Source organism: Alexandromys fortis, unplaced genomic scaffold (assembly GCF_014885135.2).
Source record: "Alexandromys fortis isolate MF-2015 unplaced genomic scaffold, M_Fortis_MF-2015_v1.1 scaffold_66, whole genome shotgun sequence".
Taxonomy (NCBI): Eukaryota; Metazoa; Chordata; class Mammalia; order Rodentia; family Cricetidae; genus Alexandromys; species Alexandromys fortis.
Genome location: NW_026067950.1, coordinates 808567 through 830348, shown reverse-complemented (window position 1 = coordinate 830348; position 21782 = coordinate 808567). Strand labels below are relative to the sequence as shown.

At 38.5% G+C, this 21782-nt stretch overlaps 1 protein-coding gene across 2 annotated transcripts in view; it reads right to left on the bottom strand.

The window, feature by feature from the left end:
- Nalcn (sodium leak channel, non-selective) overlaps nucleotides 1-21782 on the bottom strand; it is a 259437-nt gene that overhangs the window by 170171 nt on the left and 67484 nt on the right. For both annotated transcript variants that reach the window (XM_050150391.1, XM_050150392.1), the window contains exons 8-10: nucleotides 19367-19509; nucleotides 19122-19226; nucleotides 10502-10588 (exon numbers count right to left, since the gene is read on the bottom strand). In XM_050150391.1, coding sequence (XP_050006348.1) covers nucleotides 10502-10588; nucleotides 19122-19226; nucleotides 19367-19509 — 335 coding nt within the window. The remainder of the gene's footprint in view (nucleotides 1-10501; nucleotides 10589-19121; nucleotides 19227-19366; nucleotides 19510-21782) is intronic.

The window sequence follows — 21782 nt, the reverse complement described above, 5'->3', positions numbered from 1 at the left end:
CTGAGTGAGGTAAGCCAGACCCAAAAAGAGGAACATGGGATGTACTCACTCATATTTGGTTTCTATCCATAAACAAAGGACATTGAGCCTATAATTAGTGATCCTAGAGAAGCTAAATAAGGAGAACCCAAAGAAAAACATATAGGCATTCTCCTGAATATTAACCTTCATCAGGCGATGAAAGGAGACAGAGACAGAGACCCACATTGGAGCACCGACAGAAATCTCAGGTCCAAATCAAAAGCAGAAGGAGAGAGAGCACGAGCAAGGAACTCAGGATTTCGAGGGGTGCACCCACACACTGAGACAATTGGGATGTTCTATTGGGAACTCACCAAGGCCAGCTGGCCTGGATCTGAAAAAGTCTGGGATAAAACCGGACTCGCTGAACATAGTGGACAATGAGGACTACTGAGAACTCAAGAACAATGGCAATGGGTTTTTGATCCTACTGCACGTATTGGCTTTGTGGGAGCCTAGGCAGTTTGGATGCTCACCTTACTAGACCTTGATGGAGGTGGGTGGTCCTTGGACTTCCCACAGGGCAGGGAACCCTTTGTTCTTTGGGCTAACGAGGGAGGGGGACTTGATTAGAGGAGGTGGAGGGAAATGGGAGGCGGTGGCGGGGAAGAGTCAGAAATCTTTATTAAATAAATAAAAATTAAAAAAAGAAACTCACATGTGCTGGGATGGGAAAAGTTGCTAATCTGGGTTGAATGTTATTTTTAGCTAGTAATTTTGACATCTTTTTCAATCTGTGTGGAAAAGTCTGGTGGCCTCACACTGAACCAACATGCATGTCCATGCCTTTGGCAGTATCTTCTACAGAAATCATTCAGTCATGTGATTTTTCTCTGGTTAGTTTATAATAACAGAGGAGCAATGAGAATAAAATTGTGAAATATTGCTTACTCTCATTTTAGGGTGCCAGAACCACCACACTGATATGCTGACCTAGCTATGGATCCTAACGTCCTCTTCACTCAGTCAGCCAAGCCAAGAGCATAGATGTGAACGGAAGAGTGGCTGACCATAGTTGTCCAAACGATTAGCTGAGATTTGGCATAGACTGGGAAGGCTTTTCAGGTAAATCATAGATTCACAAGAAAAAAAATTAGTATTTCCTTTATAAACCAGCATGGCATAAACCAAACAACTTAACTTGGTTGCTAACCGCTAAGCTATCCCAGGCATTTTGGTCTTTCCATAGATCGTTGGTCTGCTCTGCAGATTTAAAAATTATTGATCTGATTATGAATGTTGTTCCTTGGGGAAAGGGAAGAAAATTTATTGATGTCCTAAAGGTATTCAACCTCATTATCCAAGGCCAAACCACATGCACCACATGTTTAAGTCCCATTTTTCTCTATAGAGACTCATCATAATCTACAATACTAAGGCAGTCACATTAATATGACTTGCTCAGCACTAGGACCCCACAAATACATTTCTAGACTCTGAGAGACTGTACTGAAGACCATACTGATCTGTATATATAGGTTTAAGTATTCCTTAAATACTTAAAATAGACCATTTCCTAAAATTTAACAAAATCATCTGTCCTGAATTGATTTTAGCTATGGTGTGTGTTGCTTGCAAAGGCTTCAATTTAAGACAGCATGGGCTTTTTTGAATACAATGCCATAATGGACATTCATGCTTTGAACCATATTACTGAACAGTGCTTAATATGCCCCTGTTTCCTCACACTTTGTGGCCACACATTTATGGATTAGTGGGAGAAAGGAGAAGTAAACCAAGATCTGTACCAAATGCTCCCAATTAGTTTAACTATAATTTAAGAATTAAGAACTCAGTGTCCCTACATGACTTCATTATTGACATTTGGAAAAAAATCCGGAAGGAGAATGTCAAATCTTGGCTCATAAACAATGATGTGTTGACCTTGTTAATATGCTAGCCTCAGATAATAATAAAGATCAGAACATTAGAATTTTCACCATATTTTTCTCTCATGCTAGAAAAAAAAAGAGTGATGGTGAAACACATCCAAACACTGTTATTTTGTTCCTCTCCTCAAATTTTCCTCTAAGTCAATTAATTTAGTTCTGATACAAGAAATGGAGCATGCCATTGTGCCTGTATGTCTGCATACAAGTATACATGCCAATTAGCTGCATTCAGTCACTTCACAGTGTAAGTGCGTCAAGGAAATACACTTTAAATCTATAAACTAGAATAAACAAATGAATAGATTTAGGAACAAGGACAAAAAACTGACTTCCAAGGCCTGGGGTTGGGGATTGTGGGTTGAGTACATGGCTGGGCCTGGAGGCTGAGTCCGTTGACCATGGAATGTGCAGAAACCAAATTCCTAAATGTAAGCAATGACCCTCAAGGGGTGAGTGAGGCTGTGAATGTGCTATTGACAAGGATGGTCCTTTCTTTAGGTTGAGTGGCCAACTCTCTGATGTTGGGACCAATTAAGTCCTGGCCTTCAGCTGGATGTTGGGATTAACTGAGTCCTGGCTTTCAGCTGTTCTTCCCTCCTAGAACCTTCTAAGTGAAGTGACTAGAAGCTGTGCCTAGTTAGAGGATCAAAGGATGGGATTATCACCTGTTGGCCATTGACTGCAGTGTATTTAAGTCTACATGGTGTTAATAAAAGGGAGCTCTGGTATCAGTGTTAAAAGGTCTGCATTCTCAACCTCCAGCCCCTTGCCTGAAGCTCGTGAACTGGGTTCCTATACTGGGAGGTCCCTATACTGGGAATTTGAGGAGCATGAATCTTGGTACTTACATATTGAAGGATCATATTATTCCTGATTGTCATGTAAGGAAACTGAAACTCACAAAGCTTTGGAAAGTTGTTCCAAAGGGCCCTTGGATACATTGTCTTAGCTAGACCTTATCTTCTCACACTGGTCTAGGAAGACAGAAGATACTAACTGGTAAGATGAACTTAATGCCTCACAGGCACCACCAGTTCTTAAAATTACCTATCAGTTGTGGGATGGTTTATTAAGAAGACAGACATTATAAGAACGATCTAAGGATATCACTCAAAATACATGTACCACACTGTTCACCACCTCTCAATCTTCACCTTCAGTGGAAAATTTCTCAAAAAGCATTAAAACACTACAGTAATAATCTTGTCATAATTTGACCTATTCATGGAAAAAAAAAGCCCTTTACCTCTTTTCCTTGCAGAAAGGGGAACAACATGGGATGTTACCAGAGAAATTTAATGTCTCATGTGTACCTTCATTTTCCTGTCAGATATTCCTTATGATAATAGGCCACTGGGTTTGCATGTGTGGGAAGAGAGCGCCTAGAATGCAGCCGCATCTATCAAATTGTCAAGGATGAAAACTGCTACCTGAGAGACAGGGGGAAGGCTTGTCATAGCCACGGCTGAGGAATGACTTTCCCATTTAATTTGATTCTATTCATCACGCATTATAGTGACCCCCCTCACACAGATGTTACAATAAAAAAGAGCACTTAAATGGCTACCTAATGGTGGGTTTGATGCTAAAAGAGTCAATTATAACTCTTCAATTTTCTGAGACCCACATTTAAGCACACATACAAGAAACTTTCTAAATTGCTTCATCATATTGCACGAGAGACTTCTCACACTGCCTAAATAACAGCAAAGTGTAGATAGATTTTTCTTTGGGCTGCCCGTTCACAAATTACAAGATTTATTATTAATTATGAAATCTTTGCCTTAGCTTAGATTGTTCCTAACTAGTTCTTATAACTTAAATTAACCCATATATTTTTAATCTACATTCTGTTGGGTGGCTCAATAACTCATTTCTGTATTGTTCATCCTGCTTCCTCTGCACTGGCTGGTTACTCTGTCTTTCTTCTTCTTAGAGATCTTTCTCTTCCTGGAAATCCCACCTAGCTCTCCTGCCTAGTTATTGGCCATTCAGTTTTTATTACACCAGTCACAGCAATATATCTTCAAACAGTGTACAAGATTCCTTCAGCAGGAGAATGCACAGTTTGCATCCATGCATCTATTATCCATATTTTGGATTTGTCCCCATATTTTATATTTTTTATTTCTTTGTATTAATATATAAGTGATATGACTTTTAGAAATGTATGATATTTCTGAAAATCATTTATATTAAGTGACATGTTAGCAATCTGAAGATTGCTTATTAGTCTGAAGAAATTCATAAGTGAACAACAAATGTACGAAAATATGTTTGCATGTAATGGCCATAATCACACTGCTATATGATACTGTTAGTCTGTTGGCCCCAATCTATAGGCAGCCCGAGTGCCATATTCCAGTGTCTCCTCCTAAACAGGTCCTGCACATCTTTCAGCAGAGCCTTGCTAGGCAAGTCCACCTAATTCTCTCAGCCCCAAATACCCTTCTCAACTCCAGGACTTAGCCTCTGCCCTATATCCAGTATTTCACCTGGCCACCCTTGCTTGACACCTACCTGTAGGCTTCAGCCAGGATATGCTCTGCCCACTCCCAGACGCCTCGTGTGCCACATTCATTCTCTCCACATAGCCAAGTCCTACACGTCTGTACCCTAGAATCTAGCTTGGTGAGTTCAACTGATCCTTTCCTCCATGAAAAAGCCTCAACCCTCAGTTCTACCTACAAACTCCAGATTTGGACCAGGGCCCAGACGCCTCTGTCTAACTTACTTCATTCTACTTAAGTAATATCCACCATTTATGACCAACCCAGCCTAAAAATCCTGTGTTCTGGCACAATCTACTCTGTCTGCATCAAACACAGAATAAATCAACATGATCAAACGTCATTGCAAAAATAAAAACAATATGAAAGTTCAAGGTGTATCTTACACAACTCCCAAAGCCATCCAATCCCATAAAATGTTTTTTCTCCCATGAGAATTATGCTGATAAATCTTGGGACATGACATGTAAAAAACAATCGTAAATTTCTTTAAAGAATTCAAGGAATTGAAAAAAGACACGAAGAAACATCTCAATGAACTTAAGGAGAATGAATTTAAAGAGAACAAATGCTTGAGTGATGCCCAAGAAACCACAAACATAAGCCTGATGTAAATAATGAAGATAATCCGGAATTTGAAAGTGGAATTGAACAAAACAACAGAAACATCAAAAAGAACTCAAGCAGAAATAAAGATGGCACTGAATTTCAACTCAAGGGAAAGAAAACTTTAAAAGTTGAATGAATTAAGAAAAGGATAGAATATCAGGACTCCATGATAAAGTTTTAGGAGCTATAGATTTTTTTCTTCTTTCTACAATCTTTTGGTTATTTATTCATGTTTTCAGTTTAAAATGTGGCTTCTTGTATTTAAGTTTGGTTTGTCAGATATAAGATTTTAGGCTGTTTATACTTTGGATTTTTTCTTCTATAATTAAGACAAATTTTTTTTTCTGAGGGGTACATTAGTCTAGTTCACCAGCTGTGGTCTTTAGGGACTTGGAATACATTATTTTAGATTGTTTTGTATTTCAAGGATTTCATTGAGAAAGCAGCCATTATTCTTATGGATTTTCCTTTATGTATGACTTGTGTTTTTAAAATAGACCACAAATCTTAAAAATTCAGAAAAATTGAAATAACTATGTGTAACTTATTGCATCATAATACAATAAAATGAAATTGAGAGCAAAGACATCCTAGTAAGTACAAAAACTCAAGGAGATTAAAATCCATTACTGAATGATGGATGAGTCAAAGAAGAAATTAATAAACAAATTAAGAAATAAGTAAAAAGAGTCTTCTGAAATTAAATAAAAATATAACACAAAAACCCTTGAGACACACTAAAAGTAGCCCTATGATGGACATTTATAGCTCCAAATGCTTACATTAAAAAATGAACATAAATAAATGCCTTCATGATGCAACTAAAAAACTGAAAACAAACAAACAAACAAACAAAAATTCAAAACAAACAGACAGACAAAAAAGAAAAACAAGAACCAAACCAAGTAGCCCACAATAAATAATAAAATTCATACAGGATTGGTTTATTCAGAAATTGATGAGATAGAAAAAAAGAGAAAAACACAAGAGCTGGTTCTCTGAGAAGACAAGATTGACAGATCCCTGACACAACCAACCAAAAGAAACAAAGAGAATCAGAAATGATCGTGGAGACATTCTAACAGACACCAGACATTAAGAATAATTATAAGTGATTTGAGCGTTTACACACTTGAAAATCCATATCCATGTTTGCCTGTCTTGTACCAAGTCCCCATCAACAATAACAAGTGCTTGCTATTGTATTCTGTTTAAATCATCTGCTTTTGCATCAATTCCCATGACTGAATTCTTGAAATCAAGGTTTTCCACATCTTGTGACCTATTCTTACATCACATTTCCTCTCAGTTCATTCGCATTTTGCAAGTTTTCTAGGGATTTTCTTCTGAAAATGTGTGTGGGAGGGAGGTCACCATGCTCAGAGTCATAGACAGCCACTGTGGGTGATGTGCAAGAACCAGAATGAAGCTATAGTGATTAGGGAAGAGAATGGAGACAGGTACATTGAGAGAAACAGAAATGAAAAACTACATAGCTCAGAAGAGAAAGGTACAGGATGCACAGTGACCTGAGATTTCAGATACCTGCAATAGGCGTGCTCTTTGACATCGTGACAAACGTTTCTCAACTGAAAACACAAATGCCCACATAATTTCCTCAGATGATGAGGTGGTAATGGAAGATGAATATTAGAGTCAGCTTTAGAGCAAAGAGAAAATAATCCAGTTGGGAGGACTGGTTTACTCAGGCCTGAAGACCAGCAGTTCTCAGCACGTGGGCTGTAAGCCCCTGGACAGAACTATCAATAAATAGACATTTGCAAGTACATAGCAGTAGTAAAATTAGTTATGAAGCAGCAACAAAACAATTCTATGGTTGGGATCACCACAACATGAGGAACATTATGTTAGAGAACTTGAGAATTAACCTAACAAGTCAAACAACACTGTTCTGTCCGTCCATCCTCCTGTTCTGATTTTAAGACTTTAGAATTCATGGCAATGCACATTTATTTTCATTAATCTTAAACAGAAAAGAGCAAGCTAAGGACATAAGACTGAATCTTTTCTCAGCATGCCTGCATGTGATTCCCATTATACTTAGTATGCCTCTGATTACAACTTTAATTTGAATGTCATATAATGGTAAATGAATTCACATAGTTTCTAATTGCAGATTAGAAGTGGCTGGGCCACTAATAACACGATAATCTCTATTATTGGGTCACCATATATCATGATTCATCTGCATAATTCCACAACCTATAAATGTAAAGAGAAGGCAGGAAGACCAATAGAGTTGAACATTTGGTATAAGGTAGAGAAGACTGAGGCACATCAATTAATATTTCTAAATTGTCCAATTGCTTATAATTGGTGGGAAAGCTCACAGGCAAAAATGCCAGACAAGGACACAGAAAGCTAAAAAGGAGGAGAAAATGCAATAGCAATGCAGAAATGCAGCAAATTCAGAGGAACTGACACAAAAGAGGAGAGGAAGGAGGTGAAAATGTAATACCAACTCAGAAATGTAGCAAATTTGGAAGAATTGGCACAAAAGAGGAGAGGCATTATTCTAATATTCCCAATTTTTAGGAGATTTTGACCCATTTTATTTATGCTTAGTTATAAATGTAAAATTTTGAAAGTATAAAATATTGGGTGGGCTATTTTTTTGTTCATTTTATTTTTTTTTAGTTGTTGCAAAAAAATTTCCCATTTCCCTCCCCCTCCTCGCACCCATCGCCCCTCCCCCCCACTCCCTCCCCCTAACCCCTCCCCCCTCTCTCAAGAATGAAGAGCAGTCCATATTCCCTGCCCTTCTGGAAGTCCAAGGTCCTCCCACTTCTATCCAGGACCAGGAAGGTGAGCATCCAAACAGGCTAGGCTCCCACAAAGCCAGTTCATGTATTAGGATCAAAACCTAGTGGGTGGGCTATTTTTATAATATATTTTTAAATTTACATATTACTTGCTAAAATAACATTACTGTAACTTATTTTATGAGTCTCTCAAACAAGTGCCAACAAGACATATAAAATTAGAAAAAGGCATAAAACACTCAGCCTTTGCTTCTATGAAGAACAGGTTTATTTCTTAGTGTATTCTGTTAACAAGTACTTGAGTGTGCTTGTTGGTGCTATCTCGCTGTGACTTATTTACTCTCTTACCATTGAGACAAAGACAAGTGCCCTTTAATGCTTTATGACAGACAAATTTAGACCTGTGGTAAACAACACTCTTAGTTCTAGTCTGGGGGGGGGTCGGGACGAAGAGCTGGGAAACCGAGGCAAAATGGAGTCTGATTAATGTTGGTTATTTAACACTAGTTTCTCCAGCAAGGGAAAACTCCACATCAGTAGGAGCCACACCAGCCATATTCTCTACAAAAACTACGCCCAAACCTGTAGTAGCTCTATATGCATTTACTAAATGAAAGAGCATGCGTGTAAGAGCAATGCAGCATTAGAAGGTCTTAAAGTGCTCGGCTTCTTTTGAAACCCCGCTTTAGTTGTCTTCATGAGTCTCACTTCCTGGAACCAGAAATTGAACCAATTACGGCAATAACCACCACTCTAGAAGGCATTTACTCCTATTTTCATGTCTCCATGGTCTCAAACAAGCAGCGCATTGGCAGAATGTATCAAGGAAATACTTCCTGGGAGTAATATGGCTTTAGATAACTTTGGATGAATTATATGTCTCTTATTTGGTACTCTGCTAGTTTATTTTCCAAACAAGTCTGTGATTCCTAGAATATTTTTTCAATCAGATAAAACATGGAACTCTGTAAACAATGGTAACAGTAATAGTAGAAGCTGCTGCTGTATTTGTATATTAGTGATGGTATTACAATCAACATAGGTGAGAAGAAAACCACAAGATAATATTTAATATTACCATTATTCATCTGGGGATAATGAACTTAGCTTCCATTACTTAAATGTTAGAAACACACAAATAAGTAACAAAATGAAGAGGCAACCTACAAAAGAGGGGAAAATATTTGTGCACCTTATATAGAAAAGAAAAATAAAATCTTCAATATAAATTGTACATATGCAAGAAAGTTAAATATCTGAAGGGGAAAACACTAAACAAATCTGAGTGAATCTAGAAGTTTCACAGTTAGGGACCCCAGACCCTATCTTCTGACCATTTGAGTCTTGCCATGACCTCAGATGCCCTTGCAGTCTATCATCCCATGCTTAATTTTAGAGTTCTTTGTTAAGAAGACACCTTGATATCACCTTGCTCTGGAGATTGGACACGTAACATAACAGATCATGTGCTAATATATTTCCTTCGCAGTTACCTATGGAGGTATCTCACAGCCCTAAGTAACTCGGGAATTTTAGGAAATATTTTTACAAGAATTTCTGTTGATTTGATAGTGTTGAAATGCTTTTGCTCATGTGCCATTATTCATCATTTATCAAATCCCCATTTGTCATTTTTTTTGTCATCTTGACACAAGCTATGGTCATCTTGGAAGACCTGAGAAAATGCCTCTATCTTATTGACCAAAAGAAAAGCCTTTGGGTTCATTTTCTTGATTAATAATTGTTGTGGGTGGTGCTTTCTCTTAGTAGGGTGTTGTGGAATATTATTTTAAGTACGCAAAAATGTGTTACATTTGTTTATGCTACACTTGTTTAATGATGTAAGGATTGTGTTTAATTATGTAAAGATATGCTGCAATGGTTTCATCTTGCCTGCCTAAGGTACCTGATTGGTCTAATAAAGAGTTAAACAGCTAATAGCTAGGGAGGGAAAAGATGGTGAAACTAACAGGCAGTGAGAATAAATAGGAGGAGAAATCTTGGCTTGAAGAGAATGGAAGAATGAGAGAAGGGGGAGAGAAAGAGGGACATACCTGGGGCAAGAAGCCAGCCAGACACAAGACATAGTGAAAGGAAGACGTACAGAGGAAAGAAAAGTAAAAAGTTCCAAGACAAAAGGTAGATAAAAAGAAACAGGTTAAGCTAAAAGAGCTAGCCAGAAACAAGCCTAAGCTAGGGCAAACATTTATAACTAATAATAAGTCTCTGTGTGATGATTTAGGAGCTGGATGGTGGGCCAAAAGAAAAGCTCTGGTACAGTAGGTGATCTTGGATGGTTTAAGAAAACACACTGAATGAGACAAAGGCAGTAAGTGACATTTTTCCATTGACTGCCTCAGCTCCTGCCTTTAAGTTCCTGCTTCAAGTTCCTGCCTTGACTTATCTCTGTAGACTGTGACATGGATATCTAAGCCAAATAAATCCTTTCTGCTCAATTTGCTTTTGGTCAAGGTCTTTATCACAGCAACAGAAAACAAAGTAAGGTACCTACTATACACTTAAAAGAATACTAGTTAGGTTATAAATACAGGATAGAATAAAATATTGCCCTGACTTCTTGATAAATCTGGGCAAATCTAGAGCTTGAAGCCTATGGATTTTTTTGTATTAAATAAAAGTCAAAGATTCAGGCTAGATGATTTTTTAAAATGGTATGGTGCTGTACCTGTAGGCAGGCCGGGGCACGTCCCTGGGGCTTGTTGACATCCACAGCTACCAGCTGCCAGCCACCAGCAGCATCTTCGTGGAACATCTTTAAGACAAAGAGAGTGATGAGTCAGAGATGTTGAGCATGGAACACTGAGAACTCTAGCTTTGTCTGCAGCTTTCTATGTGTTAAAATATTACTGAGAATCTGTCTTCTTAAAGAGTTATATTTGGGTCTTGAAACATTTCAGCTATGCTCATTTTAATACTGAAAACAGGAGAATAATAATAACACTCTCATGAGCAATGGTAATAATTGCATTTAGTGAGCACTTGTTTCTGCCTTACAAAGAGTTTGCATATGTAATCTTTTATATACTCTTCTAAGCAGGAAAAATATTCTAGTGTTTTTAGGTGGCTATATTCATTGTTATTGTTTAGCTCTGCAATAAAGTGTAGTTAGAATTCTAAAGCATTATGTCGCATCAGCTGAGTATATGTAAGAAGACTTTTTAAAATCTTAATAGATATTTCTTAGTGAGTTAACTAAAAACATTCTCATGTCAAATAGTATCAGGAGTTCCCCTTCAGTGTGTGGAGGGATTTCAATGGTAGTAGGGTCAGGGGATGCTTAACCGACTTTGTGTAACTATTTTAACTGGGTCACAATAAATTTGCTTAACAGAAATTTTACTGGTATATTTATAAAGGTACATGTCATTTATCTTGGCTTAGAAGAGATAAATTTCAAGATGCTATTGGGCAACCTGAGACCTGCTCACTCAGGTGTCTAGGTGGTTGATAATCTTATGACATAGTTCACTCCTAAGTAAGTTCTCATTTGTCAACATATATCCAGCTGGAAGACACTTCCCACTTACACTGTTCCTCAGGAGTAGTGTGTGTGCATGTGTTTGTGTGTGTTGGTTTTAATGAGGTAAAGTAGAATTAAAGTTTTCTTAAAGAAATAAAGATGTTAACCATAATAATCCACTGTTTTGTTTCTGCCTAAAGTCTGTTTTTTATACACTAAACATTTTCATTGTTACCAATACTTATGGCTTTATGTTGGTCTGACCCCCCATATTGTAAACAGAAATCATTAACGGAAATCTGAGTGACACAGTACATGGATCATTACCTATGTGTCATAATCATACTTTCAAACACTAGCCAGAGAGATTGTAGTTCATTTGCAGCAAGGAAAGTTTCTATCATGATTTATAGGGAAATAAGTGCATAACCTCACAGACCACATATCTAAATTTTAAATGAAACAATTGGGGTGCACATTTACACAAAGATTCCTTTACCAGAGATGTTATCACAAATAGTGAGCCCCAGATGTCTATTACAGAGCTCACCTTCTCTTAAGAATAAAATTTAAAAGCTATTTTTGGTTGTAGAACTAAGTACATCCTTCATGACTGGACCCATTCTGAGAATATAGACTGGCTGGAAAAACAAACCGGCTAAAGGGAACTTTAAAGACTCTGTCAGGATTCTGGGATTCTTTTTGTATGGGCAAATGTCAAAACCTATGCTGTCAGTCACCAGCTTAGAACACTCTGCCAGTTCCTTCTATACTGTCTTGTCAAGGCACAAAGCACTCCTGGGGCTGATATTTCCTTTCATTGGGGCAGACTAATTTTCTATGCTAAATTATTTTTCTCCAGCAGACCAAACTCAAATGAATCAATTTAACTGTCAGCAAAAGTGTTATCTGGAGGTCACCCCTGCGTATTAAATAAAGTAACAGAAATGCAAAAGTGTCTCATTTTCTTTGGAACCTAAATCATGCAACATTTAGATTGGTTAATATAACTATAGATCTTTGAGACTGAAACTGGGCTAGCCGATGGAGGCAAAAATCCTAAGGGGCTCAGATCTCTTGGGAGGATTCTGGGCATGACTGTGGTCATTCTTTGTTTTCCAATGACAGGGCATTTTTATAAGGCTCCAAAAGAGGGAAAAGTTACTACCCTTTCCTAGAAGCTTATTTTGACCAGGTGGTTGACTATGTGCTGTAAGCAGAACTTTATTGTTCTTCCTGTATTTGTTTTCTGCTGACTTGGACATAGATGTAAGAGTTGCAGCTAAAGAGGCATCGTAGTCTTCTACGTAACCATGGAAAGGGAGACTGCAAAGTGGAGCAGAGAGGTGATGGTGAGTGATGGCTCATTGGCCATTGGCAGCCTGGACCAGTGAGCCAGCCAGCTTTACCCAGAAAGGACACAAATCTACATCACGTATGCTGCTTATATTCAGTATTTGGCCTATACAGTAGAATATAACATAGGTGGTTTTAGTTAAAATGTACAATGGTTCCTGTGTTTTAATCATAGGACTCTCGTCTTCTGATTCTATCACGAAAATGTGATCCTAAAAATGTGCATAAGATAAAAATCAACCAATATCCCAAGAGGTAACCATTGCTGACATTTTAAACTTTAAGCAGCCAAATGCTTTAAGCAGAATTTAATGGGTCATCTAGTAGGGACATGGGAGACAGTAGTGCTGAGGGTGATTTGGACTGTGAGGGCCTGGCTCAAGACGTCTCAGAGGAGGATATTAGCAGGTGGCCTAGAGATCATTCTTTTAATATTTTGGTAAAGAATGTGGCTGCTTTTTACCCTTTCCCAAAAAGTTTGCAGGAGACTAAATTAAAGAATTATGGATTAACAGCTTTACAGAGGACATTTCAAAACAACCTAGCATTGACTGTGTCACACGGCTGCTAATGGCCAGTCTTGTTCAGGTCTATAATGAAAGGGAGCAAGTTGAGCAAGGAAAAATACAAAATGTACAGAGGAAAAAAGCAGCACTAAGAAGTGTGAACAGATTAGAGAAAAGCCTGACGCTAAGTGGAATAAAGAGAGCGGTGACCTCAGATCAAGCTAAACTTCCAATTTGCGAAAAAGAATTAAAGAAGAGTAAAAAGGAATAAAAGAAAAGCTTAGGGCCAGGCACAGTGGTGCACAACTTTAATCCTAGTACTCAGAAGGCAGAGGCTAGCAGATCTCTGAGTTCAAGGCCAGCCATGGTTTACAGATTAAGCCAAGATTAGACAGTGACGGAAACCATCAAATACAGAAAGCTAGTGAAACTGTAATTGAATGAGTAGGCCATGTTCTAGCCCTAGCACACAGCAGAACTTGGCAGTTTCGGCCATGTGAATTTGGATTTGGAGTCAAGGATATAAGGAAGGGGTTATAGAAACTCCCTCTGTGACTACGGAAAGCTGCTGAGTCCAGACTTGAGTCAGGGTTATCACTAACGGCTCAGAGAGGCCACTGGGTGAAGCCGTAAATGTGAAGCCTGGATTGCTTTGGAGACCTCAAGATGTTGACAAGGCCAGTGTCACGGGATACCTGCCCAGGAAAGCTGCTAACAGGAAGTGGAACCAGTTCACAAGAAAGAAGTATGTTGTACTCAACAAAACTGAAAGGAGTTGGCATCTAGAGATGGAGATGCAGATTTTGGAGTTTCCCCAGCAGGTTTTCAATATTGTTCTAGCAAGTATTTTCTAACTCTGCTCCTTTCTTCTCTTTTGGAATTGGAATGTATATCTATGCCAATGTATGTCGGAAGTTCCCAATTTTGTTTTTATAGGGTGGTTACAGTTTAGAGATTGTCACGAGTCTCTGAAGAGACTTTTGACTTTTAAACAGTGTTGAGACTGTTAAAGACTATGTGGACTTTTGAAGATGGACTATGGTACAGCTACAAGCCTGTTGGGGCCAGGGAATGGAATTTGATGATTTGAATGAAAATAGTTCTCATAGGCCCATAGAGAAAGGCACTACTAGGAGGTATGGCCTTGTTGGAGGAATTGTGTCACTGAGGGTTGGCTTTGAGGCTTCAGATGCTGAAGCCAGATCCACTGTCAAACTCTCTTCTGCTGCTTGCAGATCTAGATGTAGAACTCTCAGGTCCTTCTCCAGCACCATGTCTGCCTTTGAGTCACCGTGCTTCTTGATGATGACATTCAACTAGCCTCTGAACCTCTAAGCCATCCCAAATTAATTGTTTTGCTTTATAAGAGTTCCTGTGGTCCTAATGTCTCTCCACAGCAATAGAAACTTTAACTAAGACAACTTTCTTCTAGGAAAGATGTTCCAGTTACACTTCTTGGAACAATATACTTAGGAAGACCTTGTCAGCCAGCATTAAGTGTCATCTTCTTAAGAATAGAGAGTTTCACATGGGGATAGAACAAAGAGGACACTGGTAGTACCCTGCAGTGGCTATATCATAATGTATACTATAATATGTAATGGCATGTAGTTTTTATATTATTATAGCCTTCTTTTTTATTTTAGACAGAAAGAAGAAACGTAGTGGCATTTTATATGTATGTTAATAAATAAAGCTTCACTGAAGATCAGAGAGTAAAATAGCCCCATGTTGGGTGCCAAAGGAAGCATGATTAATAAAAACTCAGAGGAGAAATTGGGGTTCAATTTGAAGATCCGAGAAGCGAAGCAGCCTGGTGTTGGAAAACTGTCTGTATTACCTCTACCTCGGTTCAAAAATGGCGATCCTGCCTCCAGGAATCTCATAATGAGACTGAGACTGAGAACTGTTTCCTCACATTTTATAATCCTCTCTGGGGCTGGGATTAAAGCGTGGGCCACTGGGATTAATGGCATGCACTGCCCGTTTCTATGGCAACTAGTGTGGCTACAGGAATTAAGTAAGGCAGGCTGTGGTGTCACTGTGCTAAATGCCACTGTTGGTATAGTGTAGCGATCATCAGTGGGAGTGACAGAATCCATCACAATGTAAGGGACACTCATGAATATGTCCCTCTCAGTACAAGCATTTGGGAAAGCACGAAGATTTCAGCCCCATGAATTAGCTCAAGCTTGTTCCTTTAAAAATGATGGAATTTTGCGACGGGCACCTTGATTTACAAAATAGTTAAGAATACTCTTCTCATCCCAGTCATCAGGTTATCCATTGAAGTGAGGTCAGATAAATCACAATAGAAGCAATGGGAATCTTAAAAAAAGTGACTTAAAATTACAAACCTAAAATGTGCACACACATATATACACATACATACTGCGGAGAAAAAATTTTATTTTGAAATTGCTCTGCTCTTTTTTTTTAATTAAGTATCTAAAAACAGATTATTTATTAAACTCATGAGCATGGTTACCTGGCTCAAATTTATTATCAAATATGTTTTGTCCATGAATGTCATTACATACTCATGAGACTAACACTCAGGAGGCTGAAGGAAGACCACTATATGTTCAAATCTGCCCGGGCTATTGAGTGAGACTCTATGTCAAAATGAATTAGAAAAAAATATTCAGCAAAATAACACATTTAGGGAGTCAGTCTCACAACGCTTCATTTTCACTCCTCACTTCCTATGGTAAATGCTTTATCCACTCCCAAGGCTTCTCACTGGAAAAAGCTCACAGTTACACCAATCTGGGACAGCCCTTCTCTGAGCTGCATCCATTACTGGCCTTCTCACACATCTGAGTAATGCCTCTTCATGTGAAAATTGCTGGCTTTGGGACACTAAGCAATTTTTTCCTCAAGTTGAGCATTAGGTTATATGGAGTGTTTCTTTTCTTTTGGGTGAATAAATTCCATTTTTTGCTCATGCGTCTTTCATTTATGTCTCTCCGCTTTTCTTGCTGAGGAGCGCACATTCTTACAGAAGTTCATTTAGACAAATTCTAAGGATGCTGACAGGAAGGCAAAGAAGGAACAACTCAAAATCACCCCTTTACTTGCATCTACTCCACCTTATCCGTCATGTAGCTTAGCTAGAGAATAATAATTCAGACAGCATCTGTCGGCAAGAATGCTCAGTCATAGATGAAAGTCTCAGGAATACCGTTCTCTCCGCAAAGCCTAAGGCTTATTTGCCAGATCTCTAATAGGACGCCATTGGGCCATGGAACCTTTATAAAATTCGAGTATGCATGGGTTGTCTCCTTTGTGTCCTCTCTTGGAATACACAGAGTGCAAAAGTGGTTGGCATGGCTCTGGGCTTTGACGGATCCTTAAACTTTTTTCTGGACAAAGTGAAATCAGCTTATCCTTAGCCTAAGCATTCTAGGTGAAGAGATGGCAAGTGTCTAAAGTGAGGTGTTCAGTATGGGATGTGAAGGTCCAGATTAGGGAGAATCCCTGCATGTAAAGGTTTCCTAGCTCACATCAGCACATACTAACATCCAATTGTAGGGCCACACCCCTAAATATGGTGACATGAGAAATTTTATTGAGGATTAACAAAGGCACATTTTGTAAAAGGAATGTGAACCTTTGCCCTATACACCAGTCCCTCTCTGAGTATGTGACAACAGTCACCAACCCCAAGAACCATGCAGGAATGAGGCACTAGTCCCAGCACAGCTCAGGCAGGTCCATGATTAGGAACCTGAAAGGATCCCTTCTGGTTTCCCTTCATTTTGCTGTTGCACACCATAACACGCTATGCGCAAAAGCTTAAAAATTTGTATTTCCTAAATTTGATTCTATGTGGCTACTCAGATCATTCAAATGAAAAAAATATTACTTTGATAGTTTAAATTTTTTTATCATGGTTTCTGTTTTTCTTCTGAAATATTAGGGCCAAGTCTTAGTGGACTGCCTATGTCCAAAAGTCTACTATATCCTCATCATGTACACATGTGTGTCTGAATACATATATACGTGTACATTTTTATGACCATGATTGTCATAGGAAATTTACATACTTAGGGATTATTGATAAACACAATATTCCAAGTCTTCTTTAATTATTTGGTGAGAAAAACACAGTGATCATAAATTTCCCACATTATAGATAAAGGCAAGAAATGACTTCATGTCCAAAAACCTTTGTGTCATATAAAAATCATCATGATTTTACCACTTTGGAACCTATCTTCTCCGAATTAGACTCTTGTGATTTAGTGCCTTAAACCAATGAAACAGAAGTCCAGGCTCTGAGCTAGGTTAGATTTTACAAATGTAACCGTCATTGCAGGCAAATGTTCCGCCTCCCTTCTGTACACATAAAAGCATCTGGGACCTCTTAGAAGTGGTGACTGAGTGGTGGGTGGAGCCTGAGGCCAGTTGCTAGGCTGCCTAAGTGGTATTTTACCAAGAGGCAGCCTGCAGGAGCTCCGGTTGCTTAGCAACCAGGTCCTCAGCCATAGCATTTTTCTTAATGAAGGTTTTTCACAGTTCTCTGTGTGATTACCTCTGCTGAACATCCAGGCGCGTTCCCTCTTGAATTCCTGACTTATGCCTCCACATTAAGTGCAATTTTGTACGACTTTGTTCAAAATTTTCACATTTTGTCTTCTATTATAATTGCTAGCTGGTTTGGCGCTTTACTTTTCCAGCTGTGACTTTTATCTGTCAGAGTTACTTAATAAGCAAAATATGGTTTTAGGGACATTTTAGGTCATTGCCTGGGAGGGCTGCATGTACGAGCTGCATTCACAGCTCTGTGTTCCATTTACATCTCAATGTCTGTCAAAGAAAACATGCCTGCCAAGAGGCTGTCACCTAAGGGGAGACCTGAAACTATTCCACCTCACAGTAGGCTACCGGGGACCAGATAAGGAATGAGGGCTTTCTGGGTGGATTCTTTAAAAGTGTCATAACATGGCCTTGATGGCTCAGCCTGTGTAGCATATTAATTTCTTTTCGTGGAAGTTGGAATTATTTTTGTCAAATTTGAATAACACTGACATGATTTTACTTGTAACAAAGACTGAACAATTGTGGTATCTGTGGCATTTAGCAACACTTGAACATAGGATTGCTGAAAGTCTCATCAGAAGGTCTTCAATATAAAATTTTCACTTTGGCTTTTCCACCAGTAATCTATACAACCATTTTCAAACATATTTTTTTTTATAATTTAATCTCAAAAAATTGTTAAAAGCATTAAACTGTTTCATTAATAATTCTGGGTTTTTCTTTTTCTCTCTTTCTATTCTTTCTAGATGATATGCGAGCTTGCCCTTTCTGTTTCTAAACAACAAAATGTGAAAACAAAAATAAATAAGTAAATAACAGGATATCAGAATGCCTCATACATAGTTGAATGCTCTGCTGCTTTTGTGATATTTCATGCTATCTCTAGCTTTTTGGGAAAACCATACTGAATACCGATGACCTCTCAAGAACCACAGTTGTGCAACGGGGATTGAGGAATCCTCTTTAGAGTTTCTTCTCCCCTTATTGGTTTGTTCTGAATTAAACACATTTACGACACCAACACTTCTAATCCTCCATATAAGGACCACTGTATAGACTTGTGGTAATACTAATAAAGGCCAATAAAAATAGAAACTTTCAGTTGCTATATTTACTCAATAAGCCTTTGTGGACTTTGTGGTCCTGGAATCAAATCAAAGGCCGTAATAAGCGTGGTTGGCAATTTTAGTTTTATGTTGAAGTCATGCATGGCTCTTTAAAGATGACCTTCACCACACCACAGCAAAAGTCTGGGATGACTGTTCTGGCTTTGGACTTCTTCGTTTGTATTTTCAAATCGCTCTCCCACAGTACCATGTTGTAGCATCCCATTCCAGCAGCGTTTCCCAGGACTTCACTGCTATGAGGATGGGGTGCCCGAGGCTGAATGAATGGAGATCATCTCGCCAAAAAGATACCTGTGTGGTTGCAGTGGAAGTTGTGCTGCTCCGAGTTCCCCACATCTGCTGAAACTGAACTCTGATTTCTGCAAAGGTCTCAATGATGACGGCAATAAACACATTCTGAAAGGAAACGCAAACCACATTTAGCAAACATTGGAGATGGAGAAACCTAGTGATCAATAAAATCAAACAAAAAAAAAGACACATGCTGAACATGATAAAATAGACACACTGTGAGCACATTTTTTTCCCCCTCGTACCTTAACAAGCCAGGCAAGGAAGAAAATCAGAGTGATGAAATAGAAGTAGGAACGCCAGCGAGGGAAACTGTCAATTGCTCTGTACATGAGGAACACCCAGCCTTCCTGAGACGAAGCCTCATAGACTGTGAATATACTCGTGCCTGTCAAGACAGAACCGCAGATGGAATCACCACGGGCTTTTGAAATGAGAAAACATGTCTCAGGCAATCAATAGTTATCCACACCCATTGTCTCCGTAAATGCAGCTCCTCTAAAAGGGAGTTAAATTATGTGTGGCATTTTGCAGTTCTTAAAATTTGGGTAAAGTTGCGTCTGACTTCAAGCCAGGGTAATTTCAGTATCACCAACAACAGAACAGCTTTCTATTATGTCTTTAGATGTTTAAGGAACTTGGCACAGTGAAAATGAAATAAATGTTGAAACCATGTAGAATAGAAGAATACCACAAAGATTGTGTGGCATGGAAGCTCAGCACTTCGGGCTTGAAAAGTACTGTGAGGGTGCTCGAAATACCTGCCCCTCCTTTAACAAGCATGAAGTAAATCAGAATTCTGTTGTATCTGGAGTCATTTTCTCACTGGGGAACTTAACTACTTCAAGTTCTGGGAATTAACTTGGTGGAACTCATATCAGGATTCATGATGCTTAGGTGTGGGGCTGTAAATTATCTGCTAATGCTTTGTAGTGCTAGGAACTAGCATCTCATTGAACACACTCCTGGTAATGACAATGAAATTTAAAATACATGGCTAGCTATAGAACACCGTAGTTTAAGAGAACCTGAGGTACTGAACAGGAAAAGACATATAATTTTTCTTGACAGCACAAAGAGATGCTTTACAGAGACTAGAGCATACTGATACTAAAAGACTTATTCAAGGATTCATTATGATAGTTTGGAGAATTGAAATTAACCCGGTCTCTCTGGAACAAGTTTCTAGAACACCATTCCTTTCAGCTCAGTGACCTTTTGTGTACAGCCTCCTGCTGTTGTGAGTTTTAACTGGCAATTTCTGAATGGCCTTGACAATGATAAATGATGAGTTCTCAAGACATTTCAGGCACCACCATCATCAATATAGAATAGAAACTTGCAGCTCAATAATACTTTATGATAAACATAAAATCTGATATGTACTTAAAGTTGTTTATAAAATGTAATGTGTATTGTTAATACAACTGACAGATATATATGACTTCAATAAGTTCAATTAGCATAAAGACTTAAATTATTATAGAATAAAATCAATATTTACCAATGAACATTCAAATCTAAGAAACAATGCAATTATGATATCTATGTGTCTGAATGACCAAACTAAGAAGGCTTGGAAGAGTCTGGTGTGTTTGGAGGAAGAAAGGGAGCCATGAAGAAACAAGGAAGCATTCAGAGCTGATGCATGTATTTCCATTGCACACAGGGATGTATGATGGGAAGTCACTGAAAATGCAGACAATGAGAAATAGAGGCCTGAAAGGAAAGCAGAGGGAAGGAAAATAGAGTCCTATATAGTGAATTTTCACTACAAAAAATTACTCTATATAGAATATTGTCTGCAGAATGTAACTTGCTTTATATGTTGCCTCTGTTTTTAAATGCAATATTTTAGATTTATGTTCAACATACATTTTATTAGCTTGCGTATTTATGGGATATGGTACAGCATTTTAATGCACATATGTAAGTAACATAATGATAAACTGAAGGTAACTGGCATTCAGACCAACTTTCTTTTAGCTATTTGAGACAGAAAAACTAACCATCTGAGTTCCATCCCTGGAACCAATGTGGAAAAATCTGATATACTGGTATATGCACCTGCAATACCAGAACTCTTATAGTGAGGTGGTAAGCTAGAGATGGAGAACCGCCCAGAAGTTTGAGGACCAGCTAGCCTGGAATACACGGTTCAATGACAGAAACAAGACAGTGCTTGTCTCAAAACAAGGTGGCAGGAGAAAACTGCCTCCCAAACATTGTCCTTTGATCTCCACATGCATATTGTAGTATGCATCATCGTTATCACCACACACACACATGCACACACATATGCACACGCACATGCACACACACACACACGTGTTTGCAGCCACAGTTATCAGTTCGCCATTGGATATAAGAGTTGCTTCTACCGGGCTGCACAAACCTATTACTCCCCAACATCCTTTACAGGCTATATTGTTGTAGACTTCTGTGAGACTGAATTTCCAGCTTCCACATACAATTAAGAAAATAAGGTACACAAGATTCCATTTTTACTTTGGTAAGTTATTACCATAAGAGTTTGTTTTATAAAACATGTTTAGCTAAGGGAGTCTCTGTCTCTATGTAGGAATAAGTGGTGATAAGGGCAAATATTATCAACTATTAAGTACCTTTTGGAGAGAAGGAAACTGAAGGTTGCTAGTTATC